A 21,119-nucleotide genomic window follows, 5' to 3' on the forward strand; every position below is an offset into this window, starting at 1 on the left:
CAGTCCAGCTAGAAGCCATATTGGAACCTATGAAGTCGGCTTGCACTTTGATGGAACTGAGTGTCTGTCGTTTTGGGAGTCTCTAAAATCGCTATCCCGGATCTGTACCCGAGTGATTGCGCCCGGCATTCCACGTGAGACCCTGCCAAGTCTGGACGGCAAGTTGTCTCGCTTCTGTTGTGGAAAAAATGAGTCCAACCGATGCTAAACGAGGGGCTAAACGCAGGAAGAACAAGCGGGGCGGTGGCAGTAGCTGCAGTGCTGTCTGCAATACCAGCGGTGGCAAGGCCGGGGTTGCCTCGGCCCTAGGCTGTGCGGGAACAGCAACACCTGCCTCTGTCGTCAGCTTTTTATCACCTGGCAGCACAGGCAACGGGAATATGGGGTCCATCACGGGCATAAACGGAGAGGTAAGAGTGTCACACACCTCGAACCGGTAGATGTCAAAACGGGGGCGACTAGCTAGCAACGTTATCAACGACACAAATCTGCTTTGGGCCCGACACTGATGCGAGGAAGGCAGCTAGCTAACTAACCTATGCAACATAGCTAGAAATTAACTGGCTTAATTACCGCTAATGCCGGTTGTTATACTTTGTCGAACACAGTGCCAGCTAGCAAATCGTTAGCCGTAGCTGTGTAGTTGAACGGGACGTGTTATATTGTGTGGGACTGCCGTAAACATTAGGTTGCCTCTGCCCTGGCCAAACGCTGTGACTACCATCGTTAGCTTAAGTTGAGAGATCGCAGCTGAATCGGCAACAATTTAAACACCACGAAGCCTTATTTTTAACTATTACACCCCAGGTAGGTGGAGATTACATGGGTCAAGCCAAGATTATTCGTGAGTACTATTCGGGTAAACACTGTTGGCCACAGGCTGCTATTACACAGATAAACATTAATGCTAGCTAATGCTAACAGTGCAGAGTACTAACAACTTCAACCCCGTCGGGCCTCGGTGTGTTTTTACAAGCTGACCTTACAATTATCGTACTTATAAAGGTTTATCCGAGTTAAACTGCATTGTATTTGCAAAAAGATGGGCTAAACCACCCACCTGCCTCCAGTAATCCAAGGTAAATTAGCTATACACTTTGAATTGGCACTAAAATAATAATTTGCATCAACACCACAAGGTGTAAGCAAGTTTCTGTGAAACTGAATATTTTCAACTCATAGATGTCAGCCTCAAAAGTTAGTTGGGAAGCTTTTCGGGTCACAGTGATCTCAGATGTTGGCTATAATTCTGCATATTAGTGAAATATCTCCTTTCTATCTGTGTGTAGTTTAATGTGTGGTTTATACCATAAGGTAATCAAAAGTCTTGAACTCAGCAGGTGTGTGAATGTCTGATATATGCCAAACAGCCAAGATCCTAACAAAGAAATAACCTCCTATTCATATAGAGACATCCTTCAATTCATGAAAATTACTTCCTGCATTTATCTTAGGAAAATAACAGACTGTCATGAATGATTGTCATTCAGTTTTACCCAAATCGACACAAAGGCGAACAAATCCTAAATAACATATTATTAGGGAAAGTGGGAAATTGTTTTATTATAATTTGGATGAACTGACTCATTAGATTACATGATGTTTATATAGTAAACAATAGTCTACCTGCCTCGCCTGGGCAGGTGTGATACTAATTTCTTTCCACTCACATAGGTCAGAAACTCAGAAAAGCAGCCTTCTACTTCACGATGTTGGGATTGAAATGTGATCTTCATCCAGTCAGATCTCATAAACAAAATGATCAAATGTAGACAACTGGACTCACTCTTGCAGACCGTCACAGACTTTAATTAAAGTTTTACTAACTGTAATAATAAATAAAGCACATGCGTGGTCAGATCCATGTCAACACTGAGTTTTTTGCATCCCTCAGGTCAAAGTGAACAACAGTGTAACACCACAGTTTACAGAAGGACCAGTGAATGCTGACTTCTCCGGAGTCCTTCAGGTAAAGTGTCTCAGAAGTTCATTTAAGGTCACTGTTGGGATTTCTCTGTCTGTCTCTTGGGACTAACATAATTTACACGCTGATGAAGCACTTGGACGGCCAATCGATTAGTTTACATCGCGAACTATTAAATTAATTCCCATGTGTTTTGATAATCCATTAATCAGTTTGAACCCTTTTTTCAGAAAAGAAGTAATGAACATTTTTCACAATTTTCACGATCATTGACAAGATAATCGACAGATTAATTGACAATGATAATGAGTTGCAGCCCTGCATTAAACTTAGACACACTAGAAGGAGGTGGACTCTACAAGATGGCTTGATTTAGTCTTTTATTGTGTTTACCCTCCAGTTTGGAGTGACATAACTGTGACAAATATCAAGCATATTCAGTTTTGACAAGCTCCGAACACAGTCTGCAACAGCAGGACACCAGGATGCCCAGATAACTGTATTCAGTCTCATTGTATTGTGAGTGATCACTTACAGGCATATTTTCACTGTCAGCAGCCCTTTTTTGATTGTTTTTTATCTGTGTTATAGTGCAAATGCAGCTCTTTGTCGGCGTTCTGCCATATTTGAAGTGACTGTCAGCAAAACATGCTCTTGAAACAAAACTTTAAAGTGTCCCATTGGAATAATCTACTGACACCGAACACCAGCTCAACTGGATATCACAGCTTCAGGACAATTACTGAGTTTTATTTGAATGTATGCAGGAAAGACATGTAGTCAAATTGAGCTACTTTGAATAATAGAGAGGAACTGTGCCTGATGCCACAATAAAATCTCTGTATCTTGCAAAAATGTTCTATCCTGGGATGCCGTTTAGCTCAGTTTATAGAGCAGGCGTCCCTTGTGCAGAGGCTTTGTCCTCGCCGCAGCGGCCCCAGGTTCGAGTCCCGGCCTGGGGACATTTGCTGCGCGTCACTCCCCCTCTCGCTCACCCACTTCCTGTCATATCTTCAGCTATTCTGTCAATGAAGCCATAAAGGCCTATAAAAAAATGTTAGATCATAATTGAATCCCTCTGATTGATATTCACATAGTATTAACATGTGTGTTACTGAATAAAGTCAAATGTGTTGTCCTGTTTACATATTAATCGGTAAAGCCTTACCAGTGTGTTTGTGCATGTTTTTCAGAACAAGACATTTTATTTTAGCATGTACAGTGAATCCAATAATTTCAGCCCATTGTTATTTAAAATCTGTCACGTGGCTTTTTACCTGGGCCATCGAATGTTTTTGGCTCCACACCTGGTTGTTTTCGTCATCTTACGAAAACAGTTTTGTGTTATGCTGGTGAGAAATAACTCTAAATGTGTCAGTCAAAACGCAAATATCATATTCTTGCAAAGTTGATGGCTGTTGTAAATTGGACCTCGAAATGTGTGGAGCATTATTTGGAACTGCTTTGAATCAACTTTTTAACTTACAATAAACATGCAAAGATTTTTGGATAAAAATAATTTCTTAACTGTTCAGCTTTTTAATGTGGACATAAAGCACCACTGCTGGGAGTGGGTGAGGTTGAGTAACCCAGAGCACCGACAGATCCAGAGTCTCCTGTGAACTACTGGTACAGCTATACAATGTTGCCGAAATAAAAGCCATTTTGCTTACTGACGTACACCGCCAATCTAGACATTATGAATTGAATCTTCTGGCTGCTAATTATGTGTCTGTGCCACTCTGTGGTTCACTCACTGACAAGAGTGTGCATTAAGAAAAGGTTCCAGAGTTTTAATGGAGTCCAGTGGGGCGGGTTCAGACAGCTGGTGTACCCAGAGTGCAGTGGGAATACAGTGTGGTGTGTCTCAATGTATAGAACATATACTGTATAGCAGGCTGCTCTGCTCTCGGCAGTGTGGACTTACCACGTTTTTTCAGTAAAAATGAAATAAGGTTTTTATTGAAGATTTTTAAGGAAACATTCACACTATATTCTCACTGTATTTCATTGTATTAGTTTTAAGATAGTCAGTTTTTCTTCCACAACAACCTATAAGATGCCAAGTGGCTCTGTACCTCATGGTATGTTTCTCTGTCTTCTTCCCCCTGCTGACATCCTCACCGCAGACTCCATTCACGTTCGGCTTAAACCAACGGGCGCCCTACACAGCCGGTGATCGCTGCCTCTTGTGCCGATGTGAGCGGAAAGACGGTGCCGTGCCTTCAGAGGCAGGGATCACGGGCCAGAACGGTACGTCGCAACCCAACAAGACGCCGAGTGCCCTGCAGCTGCCTCTGTGGGTGTGCTCCGACTGCAGGCGCACAGTGGAGAAGGAGGACCGACACACTGCTCTGGAGCAGTCGTTGGGGGTAAGTCATGAGCGTATAACTTTGAGTTTGTGGCTGTAGTGAAAGGACTTTTATGCTTTTGGGTCTTTGTGTGATTCCATTGCTGCCATGTCTGTGTCTGCATTGATGCCACATATCTTCAATTTAACTCGCACAGCTGCGGTCAGTCTCTCAGAGGATGGAGTAGCTCTTGTTCAGCCAGAAAAGCTCGAACAGATGGAGCAACCAGAAGTAACAGCTGTTTCAGTAAAAAAGATGTTGCAAAGGACAGACTATCAGTTAATATTTTAGCTTGGGTTCACCTTGAAATATAGCTAGAAAATAGTATCTAGGTCAAAAATAAGTGATGCAGCAGATGAAATACTGTATTTTCTTTACTTTTGTAGAATTTTCCTTTACACACAGAGTGTTAATCTCTTCTCAGGCCTATGTTGTGAAATGCCATGATGTATTAGACTAATGCCTCTTCATATAAAGAGCTTCTTATATTAGACGGCATGGCTATGTGCTGAACACCAACTTACAAGTGGAAAAATCGTATTATTCAACACACCGTCAGTTTTTTTTCCCCTGCTGAAATACAAAGTAACTTTTCTTCCACTGGGTTGTGTTTATAAGGGTGTGATCATTGGCTGTGATTAATAAGGCTGGTAACAACTCTTGTTGGGACTCACCATTTATTTTTCCTTTTTATCACTAATTCTTTGTTTCTGTGCCTGGTTTGAGTAAGAGTAAATCACAGCGAGTAGGATAATAATAAGTTATTTGTAGTTCAGACTCTAAGGAAATGGTGTCTTATTTCACTGTTAATTTTTGAGCTGAGTCTGAAGCTGATTGTCGTTTGCTGTTTCCGTATATCTGCAGTCACTTCACTGTGCTGTGCTGCAGCTGTGTTTTGCATGCGTGACCTGATCCTTCGGTAAACTCTTGTCAGAAATAATGTGCAGTCATCTCCAGCAGCTGCAATTATTGGTTAATTCCTGCTCATTTTGCTGTTTGCACTTTGGTGACTTGTCTCCTAATTAGGTGAAATTCCTGTATCATTACTCAACCATCGGATTAGGACATTAGGGTTATAGAATTCAAAACACCAACTATTGTGGCACATTAGTAAATTTGATTTAATTTTACATACTTTCTGCTGGTACCAGGGGTTTCACAGAATCAAAACCACTCGTCGACACTGCACTGTTGTAGGCTTATCGTTTTTAATTCAGTGGAAAAATAAGCCTTCCAACCACCAAGCATTGAGAAAACTTGTGTTGTTGTTGAACATCTGTGTGCTTGAACCATGATTTTCTACATAACACCATGTTCAACATAGTTCAGGTGGTTAGAGAAGCATCGACTCCCGCTATCCCTGCAAGCAAGCAGTCGTGTTGTAACTGCAGTCGAACTCTATCACTGCTGTATTGAGGACTCTTGATTAACCCTTTATTGTTTCTATTTGAGACCTTTTGATGTGAATTGATCATTGTAATTGTGTGACAAAAACTCCTGTTATTAATACCTCCAGTAGTTGTAACCGCTACACTATTTCTATTGATCGGGCTTTGTTGATCAGACCTGTTGGGTATGTCAGGGGGGTTTAGTTTCCTTAGTTGTGGGTGTGGGTGCCTTGGCCTTCTCTATTTGGCTTGGGTTTGGTTTCCTCCATATATGTATTGTTCTATTGCATCCTCAGGGCAGGGGGGTACTGTGCTGACTCACAGTATCACAGACCTGTAGTAAACAGAGCCAAACCACTGGGAAGCTTTTATCGTGATGCAGCTGCAGAACGTGAGCCTGTAACACTTAATTATAGTTCCGATAACTTGGAAATGGATAGATCAGAAACTAGCGAGCTTGGTTCACAGAGGTTTTTTTTTGTGACCAGCAGCTAACCTTAAAACCCAAACATGTGATTTAAGAAAGAAAACACTTATCAAGTGTCATTCCTGTTGTAGAAAATATTCTTAAGTGGGGACAAGACCTACTCCTTGGATTGGCTGATCCAAACAAACTGTACCTGGACTTCTTCTGTCATCAGCTCATAACACGTCTTCTTTCTTGGCCTTGTCACTGCCACAGTGAGTTAGGACAAAAGTTATTGCTGGATAAAACACTATCCAGACTTCTGAATCCTGCAGTTCTTGATTGATATTGACAGTATTCTTTATTACTGAAGAGTTTGGTTCCATATGCAAGAACCAATCATGAAATATTCCTAAATACAAACAGTAGATCTACATTTGCATTATGTTGTATTTAATGCTTACTGCATAATCCTCCTGACATGACTCTAGATATCAAATAGTGTTCAACATCAATGAAAAAATAGATACATTTATTTATATTTGCTCAGTTGCATCTTGAGGAAAGTATAAAAATTGTTGCGTATCTTAAGCTGTTTTTCATATTTCTTACAGAGCCAAGACTTCCTTTTGCACATGCCTGTGGGTAACGGAAACCTGGGCCAGGAGGCAGCCACAGGGGACAGACTGACCACTGCTGTGCCTACACTACCCATGCTCCCTGCCCCTGACCTCACCGCACCAATGCCTGCTGATACAGTGTGCAGCTGTGAAGCCTGCAACGAGCGACGGTCAGTTCAGACCCTCCGCCACTAAAGTAGATTCATTATTTAGTCCTTGCGAGTTAAAGTTAATGTGATCTTCATGAATTTATGTCCTGGTAAACAGGGAGATCTCTGCAGAGTCAGAGAATGAGTCACAGCAGCTGCAGAACCACTGGTCGGAGGTCCGGTACCTGGTGCGCTGCATCTACCGTCAGACAGGAACGCCGCTAGCAGATGACCACGATCAGCCCCTAGAGAGAGACAAGGAGGGCATGAAGGAGCTGGTCGACAGGTAGGTCTACTTTGTCTTTGTCCACTAGGGGTCTCTATTGAACTGCAAACCCCTATGAGGATGCAGGAAAAGGCCTTTTGAAAGCAATGATGTCATCAAGTTGAAACTACTACCCTCTCTGCTGTCATCAGTTAAAAGCCCCGTACAATGCTGTCTTTATTTCCTTTCTATGATGCATTTCCTGTTGAAATAGGAACAGCTGTGACATGACTCACTGAGGGATTATTTGAACTAATAAAGGTGTAGATTAGGGAGAGAAAAATAATCCTGTTTGAGGAATTTCTTTATATATTTTTGGGCTGGTGTTTTCGTTTTTAGACCAGCATTTTCAGTCTCACTTTATTTTAAGATATTTAACACTTCTGCTTTAAAATGTCAAAAAATTACTAGACCTTCTTTTGATATATTTTGAGCTGTGTACTTACATTATACTAAATGTTTCCTGTGATGTTCAACCCCAGAGAAAACTGTGATTTAAAGGGAAAAAAACAGAGTGATGTAGGAAGTTGGAAAATATGACCAAACACATGTTTAATAAAACTTCATAATGTTACCTCCTCCGTTAAGATTTCCGAGTCACATTACAAAGATTTTCATCGGAAATATATTGGAGCTTCCATGATCCCACACTACTTCACAATGTCACCAACCTACATCTTTTGTTTCAACGTATTGATGGATTGATTGAGATACTGTTTGCTTGAGATTTAGTCTTTTTACTTTCCTCCTGCAGACTCTGTGAGAAGGACCCGTTCCAGTTGTATCAACGGTTGGAGCAGCAGGCGCGCGAATACGTCTTGGAAATGAAGGTGCGGCTTCTGAAGCACCTGTCGACAGGTCCCAAGACCACAGGACCAGCGGGGGCCGTGGCTGCAGCGCAGGGTCCTCCTCAGGCCTACCAGTTCATCTCCCTGCTGCTGGAGGAGTACAGCGCCCTCTGTCAAGCTGCACGCACCATCAGCAGCTTCCTACTCACCCTGGTCAGTTTACGTTTGGTGTAGCGAGATTTGTAAAGACATGCTGTGTTGGCTGTCCTCCAGGGGGCATACAACTTAAAATGTGTTCTATTCAATCTTACAGATTTAAGGCTTTAAAAAGTGATATGTCTTAAATTAGAATTTGTGAGGTCTTAATTGCCACAAATATATACCTGTGTATATATATATATTGTAATTAATTCATCTTTTAATATCTTTATAATTTAACCTACCTGTTGGCATAATGCAGATTTGCCTAATTTACACTCCCACACAGAACCTTTGGGATTACATATATGCTGCTTACCTGTACACCGTATGTCTCTGAAAGGTCTTAAAGGCATAAAATCGAATTGTCTGACACATGTAGACATTCATACATTTTACTGTATTTGTTGTTTTCTCAGGAGAATGAGCACCTCCAGAAATTCCAGGTGACGTGGGAGCTGCACAACAAGCACCTTTTTGAGAATCTGGTGTTCTCTGAACCGATCTTGCACAGCAGTTTACCTGCACTGGTTGCACAGCTGAAGTAAGATATAGTTTTATTTGTTTAAAGAAAGAAATTAGATACTCATCCATCACTGTTACTTAATCTGTTATTTTAGAGCAGAGTTAAGCTAATGTTGCACATGCAAGTTTAAAAAGTGTCTTTAACAGCTTGTCTTTTTATTCTGTACACTTATTTTTAGACATGGCACAGCCTCCCATGATTCATACAATGAAGATATGTACAGGACCTTGTTAGAAAGCTACCAGCAGCTGCAGCAGGAGATGGCTTCTGTGGCAGCTGAATGGCAGGAGTGTGAGAAGAGGATTGACGACTATGTAGATGAACAGGTAAACACATCCAAGACAAATTTAATCGCAGTACTTTCTCAAAATGAAGTGCTTATCACAGGAGCAGTAATTAAAGCTGTAAGGATGTGACTCCTTTTTTTACAGCTGCTTTTTAAGGTGGAGGGTCAGGGTCTCACCAACCAAAGAACAGAGCCACACAAGTCCTTGATTAGCAAAAACGTAAGACATTTAAATGTTATTTCCACACAAAGTCAGCCTTTTCAGCTTATCTTCAAATGTATATTATTTATAGAAGTTCACGTTCTTCTCATTTCCTTCCTATTTCCAGACTTTGAAGACGAAGCAGCGGATGCTGAAGGAGGACTGGGAGTTCTTTAAGCAGAGAAGATTTATAGAAGAACAGGTACACAACAAGAACACAGAAATATCATGACAGATTACAATGTTCATTTCTGTGCTTCAGAGTTTTGTTTTTTTTTAATTTCTGTTTTCTGTTGTATAGTTACCCAACAGTAAGAAGTCCCCAACAGGAGATAACAACTTCACAGACACAATGAGGATGCTCTCATCTCGTCTGAGTATTCCAGACTGTCCAAACTGCAATTATCGAAGAAGGTGAGTGTTGTGTCATTTTCTGGGCTTGCTTTTGTTGTCACTTTCACTTTTGAATCTTCCAAATTGATTTAATTATTATTATTCTTATATACTCATTGATCTGTAATCAGGGCTGTTACGATTTCCTTATGTCAGCTGTTTTTTTGTTTTAAAGATTTAATGATTGTTAAAATAACTATTATTATGTTGATTCACCATTTTTTGGTTTTCTTGGTTCTGGAAAACAAGATTTGTCATTTTATCAACAAATTGCAGCTTCTTTAAATTCTGATACTGCGATTTTGATAACATTTCAATTAATACTGCACATTTATTCAATTAATTAAAACCTCAGGAAAACCAGCAACTTTTTTTGTGGAAGCTAATTAGCATCCCATTAAGAATGAGAAATAAAGAATTTGTCAAATTTTGTAAATTATTACTGTCTTCCATGTCATTTTGAAGATGTTATATATTATCAGTTTTCACATAATGCCATGATAATTATTGTTATATGAATTTGGTTCTTATCTCCCACTCCGACCAACAGGTGCACATGTGATGACTGTAGTCTCTCCCACATCCTGACATGTGGCATCATGGACTCTCCGATTGCTGAGGACCTGCACATCAAGCTGCCCCTTCAAGGGGAACCTCCCCGTGACTACCTGGCGGAGGTGCACCCTCCCAGCCTATCCTCCGGCAGTTCAGCGTCTGGCTCCAACTCTAGTTCTCCCATCACCATTCAGCAGCATCCCAGGCTCATCCTGCCTGAGGGGGATACCAACACTTTGTAAGCTACCTTGAGGCATCGCTAGATATTGTGTGTCAGATGGTCGTAATTACACACCGCTTCCCAGAAACAATAATTTCCCTTCAGCAACTTCCCCCAAACCTGACCACTCATTTCTGTTTACTGCTAGTATCAGTGATGATGACGAAGTGCCTCCGTTGTCCAGTAAGTTCGGGGACATCTACCCCATGAGCGGTTATGAGGATAACAGCGTTGTGACTGCTGCTGTGAACGGCCTCCATAATGACATCAACGGGGAAGCTGAGAACGTGGTACTAAAGGCAGGGGTAAGTTCTGCACTGAGGTATTTTAGATTACTTGTAAATTTCCCTGCTCAGTTTCTGGATGATGTATCTGGAGTTCATTATTAGTGGGTTACTGGTAGTGGGGGATCTGTTTTGTGTACTGTTCCAGGACTATTTCCTAATTTCTTCTTCTTTGTTCCACACGTTTGTTTCAGTCTCCTCACATTACCAGCAGCAGCAGTTCATCGGAGGGTGACGAGGAAGAGGCTGATGGTGATGTTGGCAGGGAGCCCCGAGGGCAGCAGGAGGAGCTTTCCTCAGGAAAGACCAACAGTCCTCCACCTTCTTACAACCACCAACAGGTGTTAAAACACTCATAATGAGCTGTCGTTGTCAAAACCAGTTGAAAATGTTGTGAATCAATCTGTTGCTCATACACAGTGAACATGCACCTGTAATTCCTAAAAAGGGAATGACAAAAATCACAGATATTGTCACATTTCACAAAATTGTTTTATATAATAATCAAGAAAAGGGACATTTTGGTTTAGGGAGCTTTTTGAAAGAAGTAGCTATTTGGGCTGAGTAACAAATCTTAAAACCTTGTTCAGAAACTCTTCTTTACTTATTCTGCCCTGATTTTAACCTTTCATGATTAGAGATACGCTTGAATTTGAATATAGTCCTTGAGATTCAAAGACGATCTGGTGTTTCATCTACTGGTGTCTTCATCTAATCACATATATAAACCAAACATATTTTAATATTTGAAATGAAATTATCTTGTAATCATATCTGTCTATCCTTGATTGGTGTTCTTGTAAAATAATTCTGTAGGCCTTTTTTTTTTCTTTTTGCTATAACCTTTACAGTAACAATTGAGATCAGATGATAAAGGCTTACTGAGTCTTGACACTTTTGTTTCAGATACTTTAAAGCATAATCTGATATTTCACAGTCTTTTAAAAGAAAACTTCAAACGCTTTTATAAAGGCAGAGTTTGACAGTCTAACATTCAAGAGCTTATCTTTCATAAAAGGAAAAAAAATGGGTTGGTAGAAAAACAAGTCTATATTTATCAAATGAGGTATTCATACTGAAACTTGGCTATCATAGTGGTACCAGTATTAAAAAGGTCAAACAGTCCCCCGGTCCCTGACTGTAAGGCTGCAACTAACACAAACTTTCAATACTGATTCATATTTTGTCAATTAAAGGTTAGAAAATCGGTCCACATAATTTCCAAGGTGACGTCAACAATTGTCTGTTCTGGTCAAAACCCTAAAAAATATTCAGGTTACAGTTTTATAACTGAGAATTTTTGGCATTTTTGACCGATCAAAGCCTGAAATGATTTGTCTGTTTCAGCTCTTTGTTAATTTGTAAAATGATTAAGTGGATAAAGTGTTTTGAATTTGTGTCACTACTCTCAGATAGAACAGGTCCAGCATGCCTGCGAGTGCCATGTGTGCAACCAGGACCCCAGCTCCTCCTCCACCCTGGGCCCCGCCACATGCTTGCCCCCAAGTCGGCTCCACGCTGCACCTCCTCCCGCTGCCGGACACCAGTTCTTCACAGACAGCAAGACTCCCCCCGCCCACCCCGCCCTCCACCTCTACCCCCACATCCACGGCCACCTACCCCTACACAACTTCTCCCGGCCCCTGCTGCACCCCACACTCTACCCTCCCAGCCCTCCACTCACACACAACAAGGTGAGGATCATTGAGCCCACACAGTCACAAAGCTTTTTTTTTTTTTTTAACAGTGTGTAAAAGTATAGCTGTCTCTTTAAGGGAAAATTGATTCATTTCCTTATCACTGGGGATTTCTTTTAAGGTTCCAGGAACAATACTGAGCTTAGTTGTAGTTTCATTTAGTTTCACTGTCGTTTTTACATTCACTGCCACAAGAGGTCAGAGTGAACCCATTGTCAGAAGTCTAAAGCAACCCAGAACCTGTGTGTGTGTGTATGCTGTCTTAAATTCATTCATCTCAAACTCCCAAACTCATTGAGTCAAGTCACGGCGCCTCAGGGGTTTTTACAAGTGAATGAAACCGTCTGTCATTAGACCCTCAACTTGAGTAAGAAGAACTACCCCAGAAAAAAAAAAAACAAACCTTATACCAGGGGGTAAAATGGAAGAAATCTCAGGACAGGAGAATACATATTAAATGGGGAACAAAGAAAGAAATACATATATAATGATTAGGAAGTAAAAGACTACTTAAGAAAGAAACATGCAGGTTAAGAGCCAAAAAGAACAATAAGGATTTGTCAAATGGCACATTTTAATCTAAAACATTCAACATAAGACAAACAAATTAAGACGTACAGCTTCAATACAGTTGAAGACATATCATCGTTTCATCAGGTGTAAAAAATAGATATCAATAGTAAATAAAATTATGAAACAAAGAAATGACTGGTTTTCCTCTTAAACTCGTGTGGTTTCTAATAAACTGTTCCGACGAAGAGGTCCGTGGATTCTCATAGAAAATTGAGAAGTGGATTTGGGTCTCCTCACCACAATGGTGACCTGGAGAGGAACAGGCCACATAAAAGGAAATGACCAAAAACAATCAGAATATGTACAAATATTGTTTAAAAAATGAAGATAAATATAAGTTGAGAAAGTGCTGTATATAAATGGAGTATAAATTGTACACAAGACCAACAGCAAGGCGAAAGAGAGGTTACTGGGTGGCCCACTGTTTTGTTATATCCTCATCAGCAGGACTCATGTGGGCTATAACTAGTAGGATTGAGATTGTGTTAATGGCATGATTTATTTTCTCACTTCAATTTTTTTCCCTTAAGCCTCTGCCCCCGAACCCCACATCAAACCACTCTGCAGCCAAACAGCCAGCGTTCAGCCCATCGTTATCGGAGCACGTCTACCAGAATTGCTTTGGCGGTGCGGGTGGAGCGGGTGACTGGAACAGCTCGCTGCAGTGCCTCTCGCTCAAGTTTGAGAACCTGTGGGACGCTGCCGTGATGAAGAGCTGGAATCCGTCTGTGCTGTTGCCAGAGTCCCTGCCAGGTGAGCCACTTTGGCGCAGCAGAGACGACCGACGAATCTCAAGTCGGAAGAGTTAAAATCATGACTCGTCTCGTGTCGTTTCTCAACAGGTGACATGCTTGGACCACCCCTCGCTGACGTGCCCCTCCCTCCAACGTCATCTATCGGCCCCCAAGGGGAACACCCCTCACTGCCCACCCCTCTGCCCCCTTCCTCCTCCACTTCCTCGTCATTATCATCGTCTTCATCCTCTTCATCGTCGTCATCGTGCTCCTCTTCGGAAGCCAAAGAGCAGAAGAAGAGTGGCGCCAAGAAGAAGTGTCTCTACAATTTCCAGGATGCCTTCATGGAGACCAACCGAGTGGTGATGGCCACCTCCGCCTCCACGTCCTCTGTGTCCTGCACTGCCACCACTGTCCAGTCAAGTAATAACCCACCCATCCACCTAGCATCTAAAAGACCCAACTCTTTAGGTAATCTAGGATGTAAGAGCAGTGGTTAGGTTTGTACTGATGATTGCTTATTTGTTTTTCTTGATGATTAGATTAAGGGTCCCATAGTTATGAGTTAGCACAGCCTGTTACATGCATTGTTGTAGTCATCAAGGAAACGTTGTGTTGTTTAACCTTTAAAGCGAGTTATAAGACTGAATTCATCTTCAGTGTTGTTGGTTCCACTATTCATCGGCAGCATTTCAGTAAGATCATCGTTCGGTTTCTCTGTGGTATTAGTTTGTTATGGATTTGTTAAATGGGAACCACCTGCGCTATTCAGTCCTAGAATGGATAGGATGTGGGAGGGATGCTAATCCCATTTTCAGTGTTAAGTGTCCATAAAGGCAATTATACCAGGCCTGCTTATGTGACTTAAGGAAAGGAATTCCCCGTACAGGACAGTTAATGCACTAATAGGGCACTAATGACAGTAAAGCACACCCTCTTGTGTAAGATTGCTTGAATATAAACAATAATTAAGTGACGATTATTCATAATTTTCCATCTTTCAAAAGACCATTGAAACAATTTGGACATATTTGTGGAAATGGCATCTTTCAGGCCTAAAGGAGGGAGTTTTATCATTGTTAGGAGAGAAAATGAAAACTTCTGTGGTGTGCTACAGACTGGAGGACATCAAAGTGTGTAGCCCATGCTCATGCACCCTTGTTGATTTAAGACATCTGACCCTTTTTACATCATCAAATGCTTTTACTTAGCCTGGCAGACTAGTAAACTATGTTAACTGCTGCACACGGAAGAAGTTTTCCTGAGGGATTTGTGCTAGAAACCCTTTCTGACACGTCTCTTATGTCATGAGAAACACTATTTAAACCCAAAAAATGATCTTTTCTCTAAACATAATCTAACCAAGTAGTTTTGTTGCTTAAGCCTAAATTTACAGTAATTGAAAACTGGAAATTATTAACTTGTGTTTACTTCACGTTTCACATGAAACAGGAACCCTGGTCTCCTGGTAGTCTGACTTCCGAAAAGCTTTCAGACAGAAAGGAGTGAGAGCAAACTTCTCCTGCTACAGCTTCCACTGAAAAACTGTGAAGCTAGTTAACACAGCTTTCTGTTGTCCTCATAGAAACCCAATGTTTTGTAAAGCTAAAGTAGGAAGTGCTAGTACTACTGAAAATGTATTAAAACTTGAATTTCTCCTTTTTGCAAAGTTACCAATTTCAAGTCCAAACACACACCAAGGATTTTATATACAGATTTAAAAAGAAGAAGAAGAAGAAATCGGCTCGACTTTAAGTGAATCTTATTCTTAAATATATGAGTGCCAGCTCTGTGAATAGCTGCATGCTTCAAAGAGTTGGTCTTGGGACAAAGAGCTAAACAACGATCTAATTCATTACATCTTTGTCTCCTCTAGACGATGTATTTCACAATCTAGGTAAAGAGGACCATAGGCAACCCGCTCCAGCCACCCCTAGAAACGGCCCTACAGGACTGACTTCCCTCCCTCCGCTCTCGGGCCCCACCCTGCCCCCAGCCCCCACCACACACCTCCCCACAATGGGATCCCAGCCCTTTCCAAAGATGGCCGCTCCAGCTCCAGACTTCGAGGCTCACCAAGGTTTGTGCCTCCCGCCTGCCGAGCCTCCCGCCTCCTCAGCAGATGGTCCTATCAGTGCCCCGCCTAGTGTCTGCAGGTGAGTCCCCTACGTTATTCTACACCCATTAATGAAATGTAATATCAGTGACAGTTTAGAAAGAAGATGCTGTTGTTTGTGATGACAAAAGTATTTCTAGGGACCAGTTCTAAGCGTCATTGTTTTCAGTGATCCGGACTGTGAAGGCCATCGCTGTGAGGGGAACGGAGCATACGACCAGCCGTACGATGGAGAGGAGAGTCAGGACGAGGACAGCTGCTCTGAGCATAGCTCCTCCACCTCCACCTCCACCAACCAGAAAGAAGGAAAGTACTGTGACTGCTGCTACTGCGAGTTCTTTGGGCATGGCGGGGTAAGAGACACGCATTTATCACTCACTGGAATTTGCATGTTTACCTCAAATTAACATGTCTTTGTGGCGGATGCTAATTCATTGATTTTAAATAGACATTTGGTTTTGATTCCCGGTAGATAATGTAAACCAAAACAGAAGCATCACTTGTGTATCATTTAATTTAATTTGCTTGGTGTAAGAATTCAGCCATCGTATCGTATACTGACTGCTTCATAACATTTTTACTCCAGCCCCCAGCTGCTCCTACCAGTCGAAATTATGCAGAGATGCGGGAGAAGCTGCGCTTGCGTCTGACAAAGCGTAAGGAGGAGCAGCCTAAACGTGAGGAGCACCAACCAATAATAGAACGAGATGGAGGGGTGGAGGACCACAGGCGGGTGGAGGACCTGTTGCAGTTCATCAACAGTGCCGACAACAAACCTGCCTCCAGTTCTAAGGCAGCCAAGCGGGCCAGGCATAAACAAAAGAAGGTACCGTTCCTTCTAATCTGTTGAGAAATATTTTTTAGATCATCAGAATAGCCTCCGGTGATTGATATAGATGTACCACAACTCTGCTAGTACTTAATACACAGGTGCTTTCGTCACAACTAGTAAAAACTGAATGCTGAAATTGTTTGTTTGTCTCTGTCTGCTTCAGATGGAGGAGAAGGCCCGCCTGGAGGCGGAGGCCCGCGAAAGGGAGGAGCAGCAGCTATTGGAGGAGCAGCAACGGCGACAGCGGCAGGAAGAGGAAGAGGCAGCACTTCAAAAGGAACTGCTCCGGCTGCAGGAGCTGCAGCAACATCGTGCCGCCAAGAAGAAAAAGAAAGAGAAAGCAAAGGAAAACACCGCTCCCCCTCAAAACAACCCACAGCCCCTTAAACAGACAGCTCAGAACGTCCTAGATAACTTACAGAATGGAAAGTCACAGCTGCTTCAAACCCTCATCCGCCTCCCCCACCAGAAAGAGCCCAGATTCGACCCCGCACCCCGGCCCAACGCACTGCACAGCCCAAAACACACAAATGAGAAGGGGTTTTCAACTGAGACCAACATCTCCAGCTCTCCAGCCCCCCTCCACAACGGCACTTCTACACCTCAGCTTGAGGCCAACAGTAAAGTTAAGGCCAAGCAGTCTGCTAAAGTGGCCACTTGTGAGGCTGCCGTAAAGAAGGCTCCAGAGTTACCCAAGAGCTCAGATGTGACTGTAAAGCTAGCTAATGGCACCACCCCCACCACTACAACAGACACCAAAGCAACACGGATCAGGCCTGCTGAGGCCCTGGCTCCTCTCCCCACCACCGAACCAAGGAGGGAGGAAAGGAGTAATATCAGAAGCGCCAGTGGAAAAAGGCAGCAGCAGCAACCGCTGACCCAAATGAAGGAAGACAGGAGAAGTCCACCTGTGTCAAACCCTTCCCCGTCTCCCCCTCCAACCTGCCAGTCTGAGCAGAGCCAGCAGAATGGCAAACCTCCCAGTGCAGAGTCCCCACAGCCCAAAGGCAAGACCAAGAAGAACAAGAAGAAGAAGGGGGACAAGATGAACAGCTCAATAGGTTGGTATCTATTTGATGTTTGAGGTGTGTGTGTGTGTTAACCTCAAGACGAGTACTGTATCGTACTAGTCGTGTGGTTAGAAACTTACAGATTTGTCTTAGTCTCTTTCTTGACCAGCTTTACTGCTGAAATAACTGGTGTGGTTCCACGGAAGTGATGCTAGATGAGGGAAGTGAGTCTTAAACAGACCCCTCTGACCAGAGACAGGCTGATGTAGTCCTTCGCTTGTCTCTTGGGTATTCTGTGGTATAACCACGTCATCGCAGCGTGGTTTGTGAAAGTGTGCGCTGCAGTTTGTTGCATTCACTTATTTCTCAGTGCTATTCACAGGTAGTATGGGGAGTTCCTTATTTTCGCTTGAGTTAATGACACAAATGTGGGAAAGTAGAAAATTTTCCTCGAGCAAGCAGATATCTGACCCACAAGGGAAAAAATCATTAAGGTTGAGCCCTGCAGTGAAATGGCTGAATGTTATTTTGTTTCAGACGACGTATTCTTGCCCAAAGACATCGACCTGGATAGCACTGAAATGGATGAAACAGAGAGGGAGGTTGAATATTTCAAAAGGTACGTATATATTGCCAAATACTGATGAGACTTTGTTCTTTTGTGCAATTTGTTCTTTCTTTGGGGTTCCTTAAAACATTTAAAATGGAAGCTGTACCAGAAGCTGAATGTGTTCGTATTGGATTTGTTTCTCTGCAGGTTTTGCTTGGATTCTGCCCGGCAGACCCGTCAACGTCTTTCCATCAACTGGTCAAACTTTAGTTTGAAGAAAGCTACGTTTGCTGCACACTGAGGGTGTTTGTGAGTGACTGTCAGGACACAATCAGTACCTTAACAGCTATACCAACCCACGCGGTCTCTCCCCTCCCAACACACACACACACATCCCTGTTGTCCTCCCAGAACTTTTCTCCTGCTGTGCCCAAATCACACCCACGCTGCCTTGCTTTGTTCTTGTCACTGTGTGGTTCCAACACAGACCCATCTGGACTGATCCACCTGCAGAACTAAAACAAAAATGAAATGACACAAAAAGAATCATGAAATGCTACTTTACATCTGATTAATTTTCCTTGCGTGCTTGTGTGCTTTTAGTCTGAGTTGGGCATTTCTCTTGACTGTAAAAGCCATGGTATGAAATTATTTTCTTATACTGGCTTTACCTGTAGTCAAAAGATGCTTACTATGTCTGGATGGTTTCCTTCCCAAAAAAAAAGAAGACAAAGGAAACTACAAAAAAATGAGAAATGTAATGAATTAAAAGCTGTATTTGAGATATTGTGGCTTACTATCCCATCGTTTCCCCGTTCCTAGCACGGCATCTCATCCACATGATTGACAAGGGAATGGGCTTGGTCAGCTGGTCTCCACTCCCTGCCCCCCACCCCACCCACCACTTCCTCCTCCTCCTCCTCCTCCTCCTCCTCCTCCACCCTATTTCACAGAAAGGAGGAAAGCGTAATACTTGACAATGTTCTTTTTTGGTTTTTAAGTACTGTTTAACAAACTGTTGAGTAAAAGTGTTCCAGTTACAGTTTTTGTTTTCTTTCTTTTTGACCTGTAGCCAGCTTGTATCAGAATACTTTCAGAATGAAATTGAAAAAGAACAATACTCACACTATCAATCTGTTATAGAGTGTATATTGTATTAACACTGCAGCCAAACTGGCTACTTTTAACATATTGTTAAGTAATATTAAATCTTGTCTTTCTTTTTTGAAAGATGGAATACAGTAGTATGGCAGGATTATGTGTCTTGTGTCAAACCTTATTTCCTACATGCAGTCGAAATTGCCAATAAAGGACATGGACACCTAAAACCACACACATACATGTGAAGAAATAGTTCAACATTTTTTGGGGAACTAAAGCTTGTTGAATTTCAGAGCTGGATGTGAAGATCAGTTCCACTCATCTCTTCTTGCAAGGTGTGGGAAGAGGATCTGTTAGCAGAAATGTGATCTATTCAAACTGTGTTTTCATTAATCTATATGTAATAAGGTGGAACTAAGAGTCGTTCTGTTTTTGTTCCCTTTAGAACAAGCCTTTTATATGTTAAAGGGAGTACTCCTCTATGTTTCTACAGTAGCCCTGAACAGACAATCCAAACACTGGCTCTGAAGAGGACCATTCACATCAGTTTCAGATGAGAGGTATTAAGTTCTGCAGTCTTACCATTAGCTGATGCTGAATCCAATGCACCAGCTCTTTTGAATATAAGCCTACAGTTAGCAGCCAGTCAGCACGAAGACTTAACATGTCGTCTTATTGTAAAGAACAAACAAACAAAATATAGCCTGTGATGGGAAATGTTAACATTGTTGCAGAGGCATAAAATGATCATATTTTGGGGGGGAAATGACCTTACTAGGGTCCTAAACACAAGAACCAATGGATGTAAATGTGTAGTTTTTTAGAATAAATGACCAGGCTTACTAGTGCATTCAAAACAGCTGGACTTGACCACAAGCCTCAATGATGAAGTTCAAGCTCCACTCCCAAGTTGCCTTGAAGGAAAGCTGTGCTCACGACTCGCATTCGTGATCAAAACTCACACTGAGCACGGCTGGCTGCAAAGAGGTCACGTGAGATGTAGGATCCATATTTCGCTGTCATGATAATGATCAGAAATGAGTAAGCATAGACTTGAATCTGTTTCCAGACTTTGTGCTAGCTAAGCTAAGCTAACCAACGCCTGCTAGATTTGAGTTTAAAGCAGCTACAACAAACTTGAGTTTTTTGTTGATTCTGGCGGCCCCTGTGGACAAAAGTGGTACAAGCATCGTGGCCCGCTGTGGTAAAGATCTTGATCTGCAAGAACATGATTCAAAACTACTTTTCTTAAGCAAGAACAGCCATTTATAATGATATTGACAAGACAGGATAAGCTTTGTTTCGGTGCCGTACTGTACCAACAAATTATAGAGAATTGTCTTTCCTCAGGCTGTCGGACCCCTCAATCGATCCTTACACAGCAACATCCAATCTGTCTCTGGTCTTGTTTGCTTATGTAGGCCATACAGAAGCAGCATTTTTAAAGCGAGAGTGTTTCATAGCCAGTTAAAAGTTCCTTGTAGTACGGATTTAAGTTATTTAAAGCAAAAGCGAGAGGACCAACTTCCCTTAAAAGCCATTCACTTCAACATGATCATGTCCATATGAGGCAGGTGAAGAGCACTTCCACCAAAACAGGAATTTTACCTATTGTTGCTTCTCTGCATGTCTGCGGTGAGATGATGGGTTGCACGGGTGAGTCACACCCTGAAATACGTGTTCCTTTTGGGAAATGCACTAATTGACAGTCATAATCAGTGCAGAGGGACACTGTTACTGAGTCATGTAGCTCCTGAGGTTTAGTTTCAAATGTGAGGTGCCTAAAAGCCACATAGGTAGCCGCCACTGGGCTACTTCAGGGCATTTACATGTAGCCCCATTTCACATATGCACATGAAACTTGAGGGAAAATTAATTTCAAGCTGTTATGAAATCAAGTACATTCCCTCAGGGTACAGCGAGCGAGAAATGAGGTCATGCTTTGGCTTAT

General features: G+C 42.2%; 1 protein-coding gene across 3 annotated transcripts; it reads left to right on the top strand.

The window, feature by feature from the left end:
• The first annotated feature begins 19 nt into the window (after window positions 1-19).
• On the top strand, window positions 20-19,400 carry fam193a (family with sequence similarity 193 member A). 3 transcript variants are annotated; one of them, XM_037075888.1, is made up of 24 exons: window positions 20-410; window positions 1,895-1,969; window positions 4,054-4,296; window positions 6,684-6,859; window positions 6,957-7,124; window positions 7,858-8,104; window positions 8,509-8,633; window positions 8,794-8,941; window positions 9,047-9,121; window positions 9,231-9,305; window positions 9,405-9,517; window positions 10,047-10,289; window positions 10,420-10,576; window positions 10,750-10,896; window positions 11,968-12,249; window positions 13,356-13,578; window positions 13,668-14,030; window positions 15,436-15,715; window positions 15,845-16,028; window positions 16,262-16,501; window positions 16,671-17,568; window positions 18,055-18,136; window positions 18,275-18,376; window positions 18,890-19,400. In XM_037075888.1, exons 1-23 carry the CDS (start codon window positions 189-191, stop codon window positions 18,366-18,368), a joined length of 4,860 nt encoding a protein of 1,619 aa, XP_036931783.1. In that variant the 5' UTR covers window positions 20-188; the 3' UTR covers window positions 18,369-18,376; window positions 18,890-19,400. The 3 variants fall into 3 exon arrangements, with proteins under 3 accessions (XP_036931783.1, XP_036930976.1, XP_036932572.1); XM_037075081.1 differs by having other exon boundaries at window positions 21-410; window positions 18,275-19,325; XM_037076677.1 differs by having other exon boundaries at window positions 21-410; window positions 13,668-13,982; window positions 18,275-19,325.
• The last annotated feature ends 1,719 nt before the right edge of the window (window positions 19,401-21,119 follow it).

The sequence above is a fragment of the Acanthopagrus latus genome, chromosome 1 (genome assembly GCF_904848185.1).
Source record: "Acanthopagrus latus isolate v.2019 chromosome 1, fAcaLat1.1, whole genome shotgun sequence".
In the NCBI taxonomy this organism is placed as follows: domain Eukaryota; kingdom Metazoa; phylum Chordata; class Actinopteri; order Spariformes; family Sparidae; genus Acanthopagrus; species Acanthopagrus latus.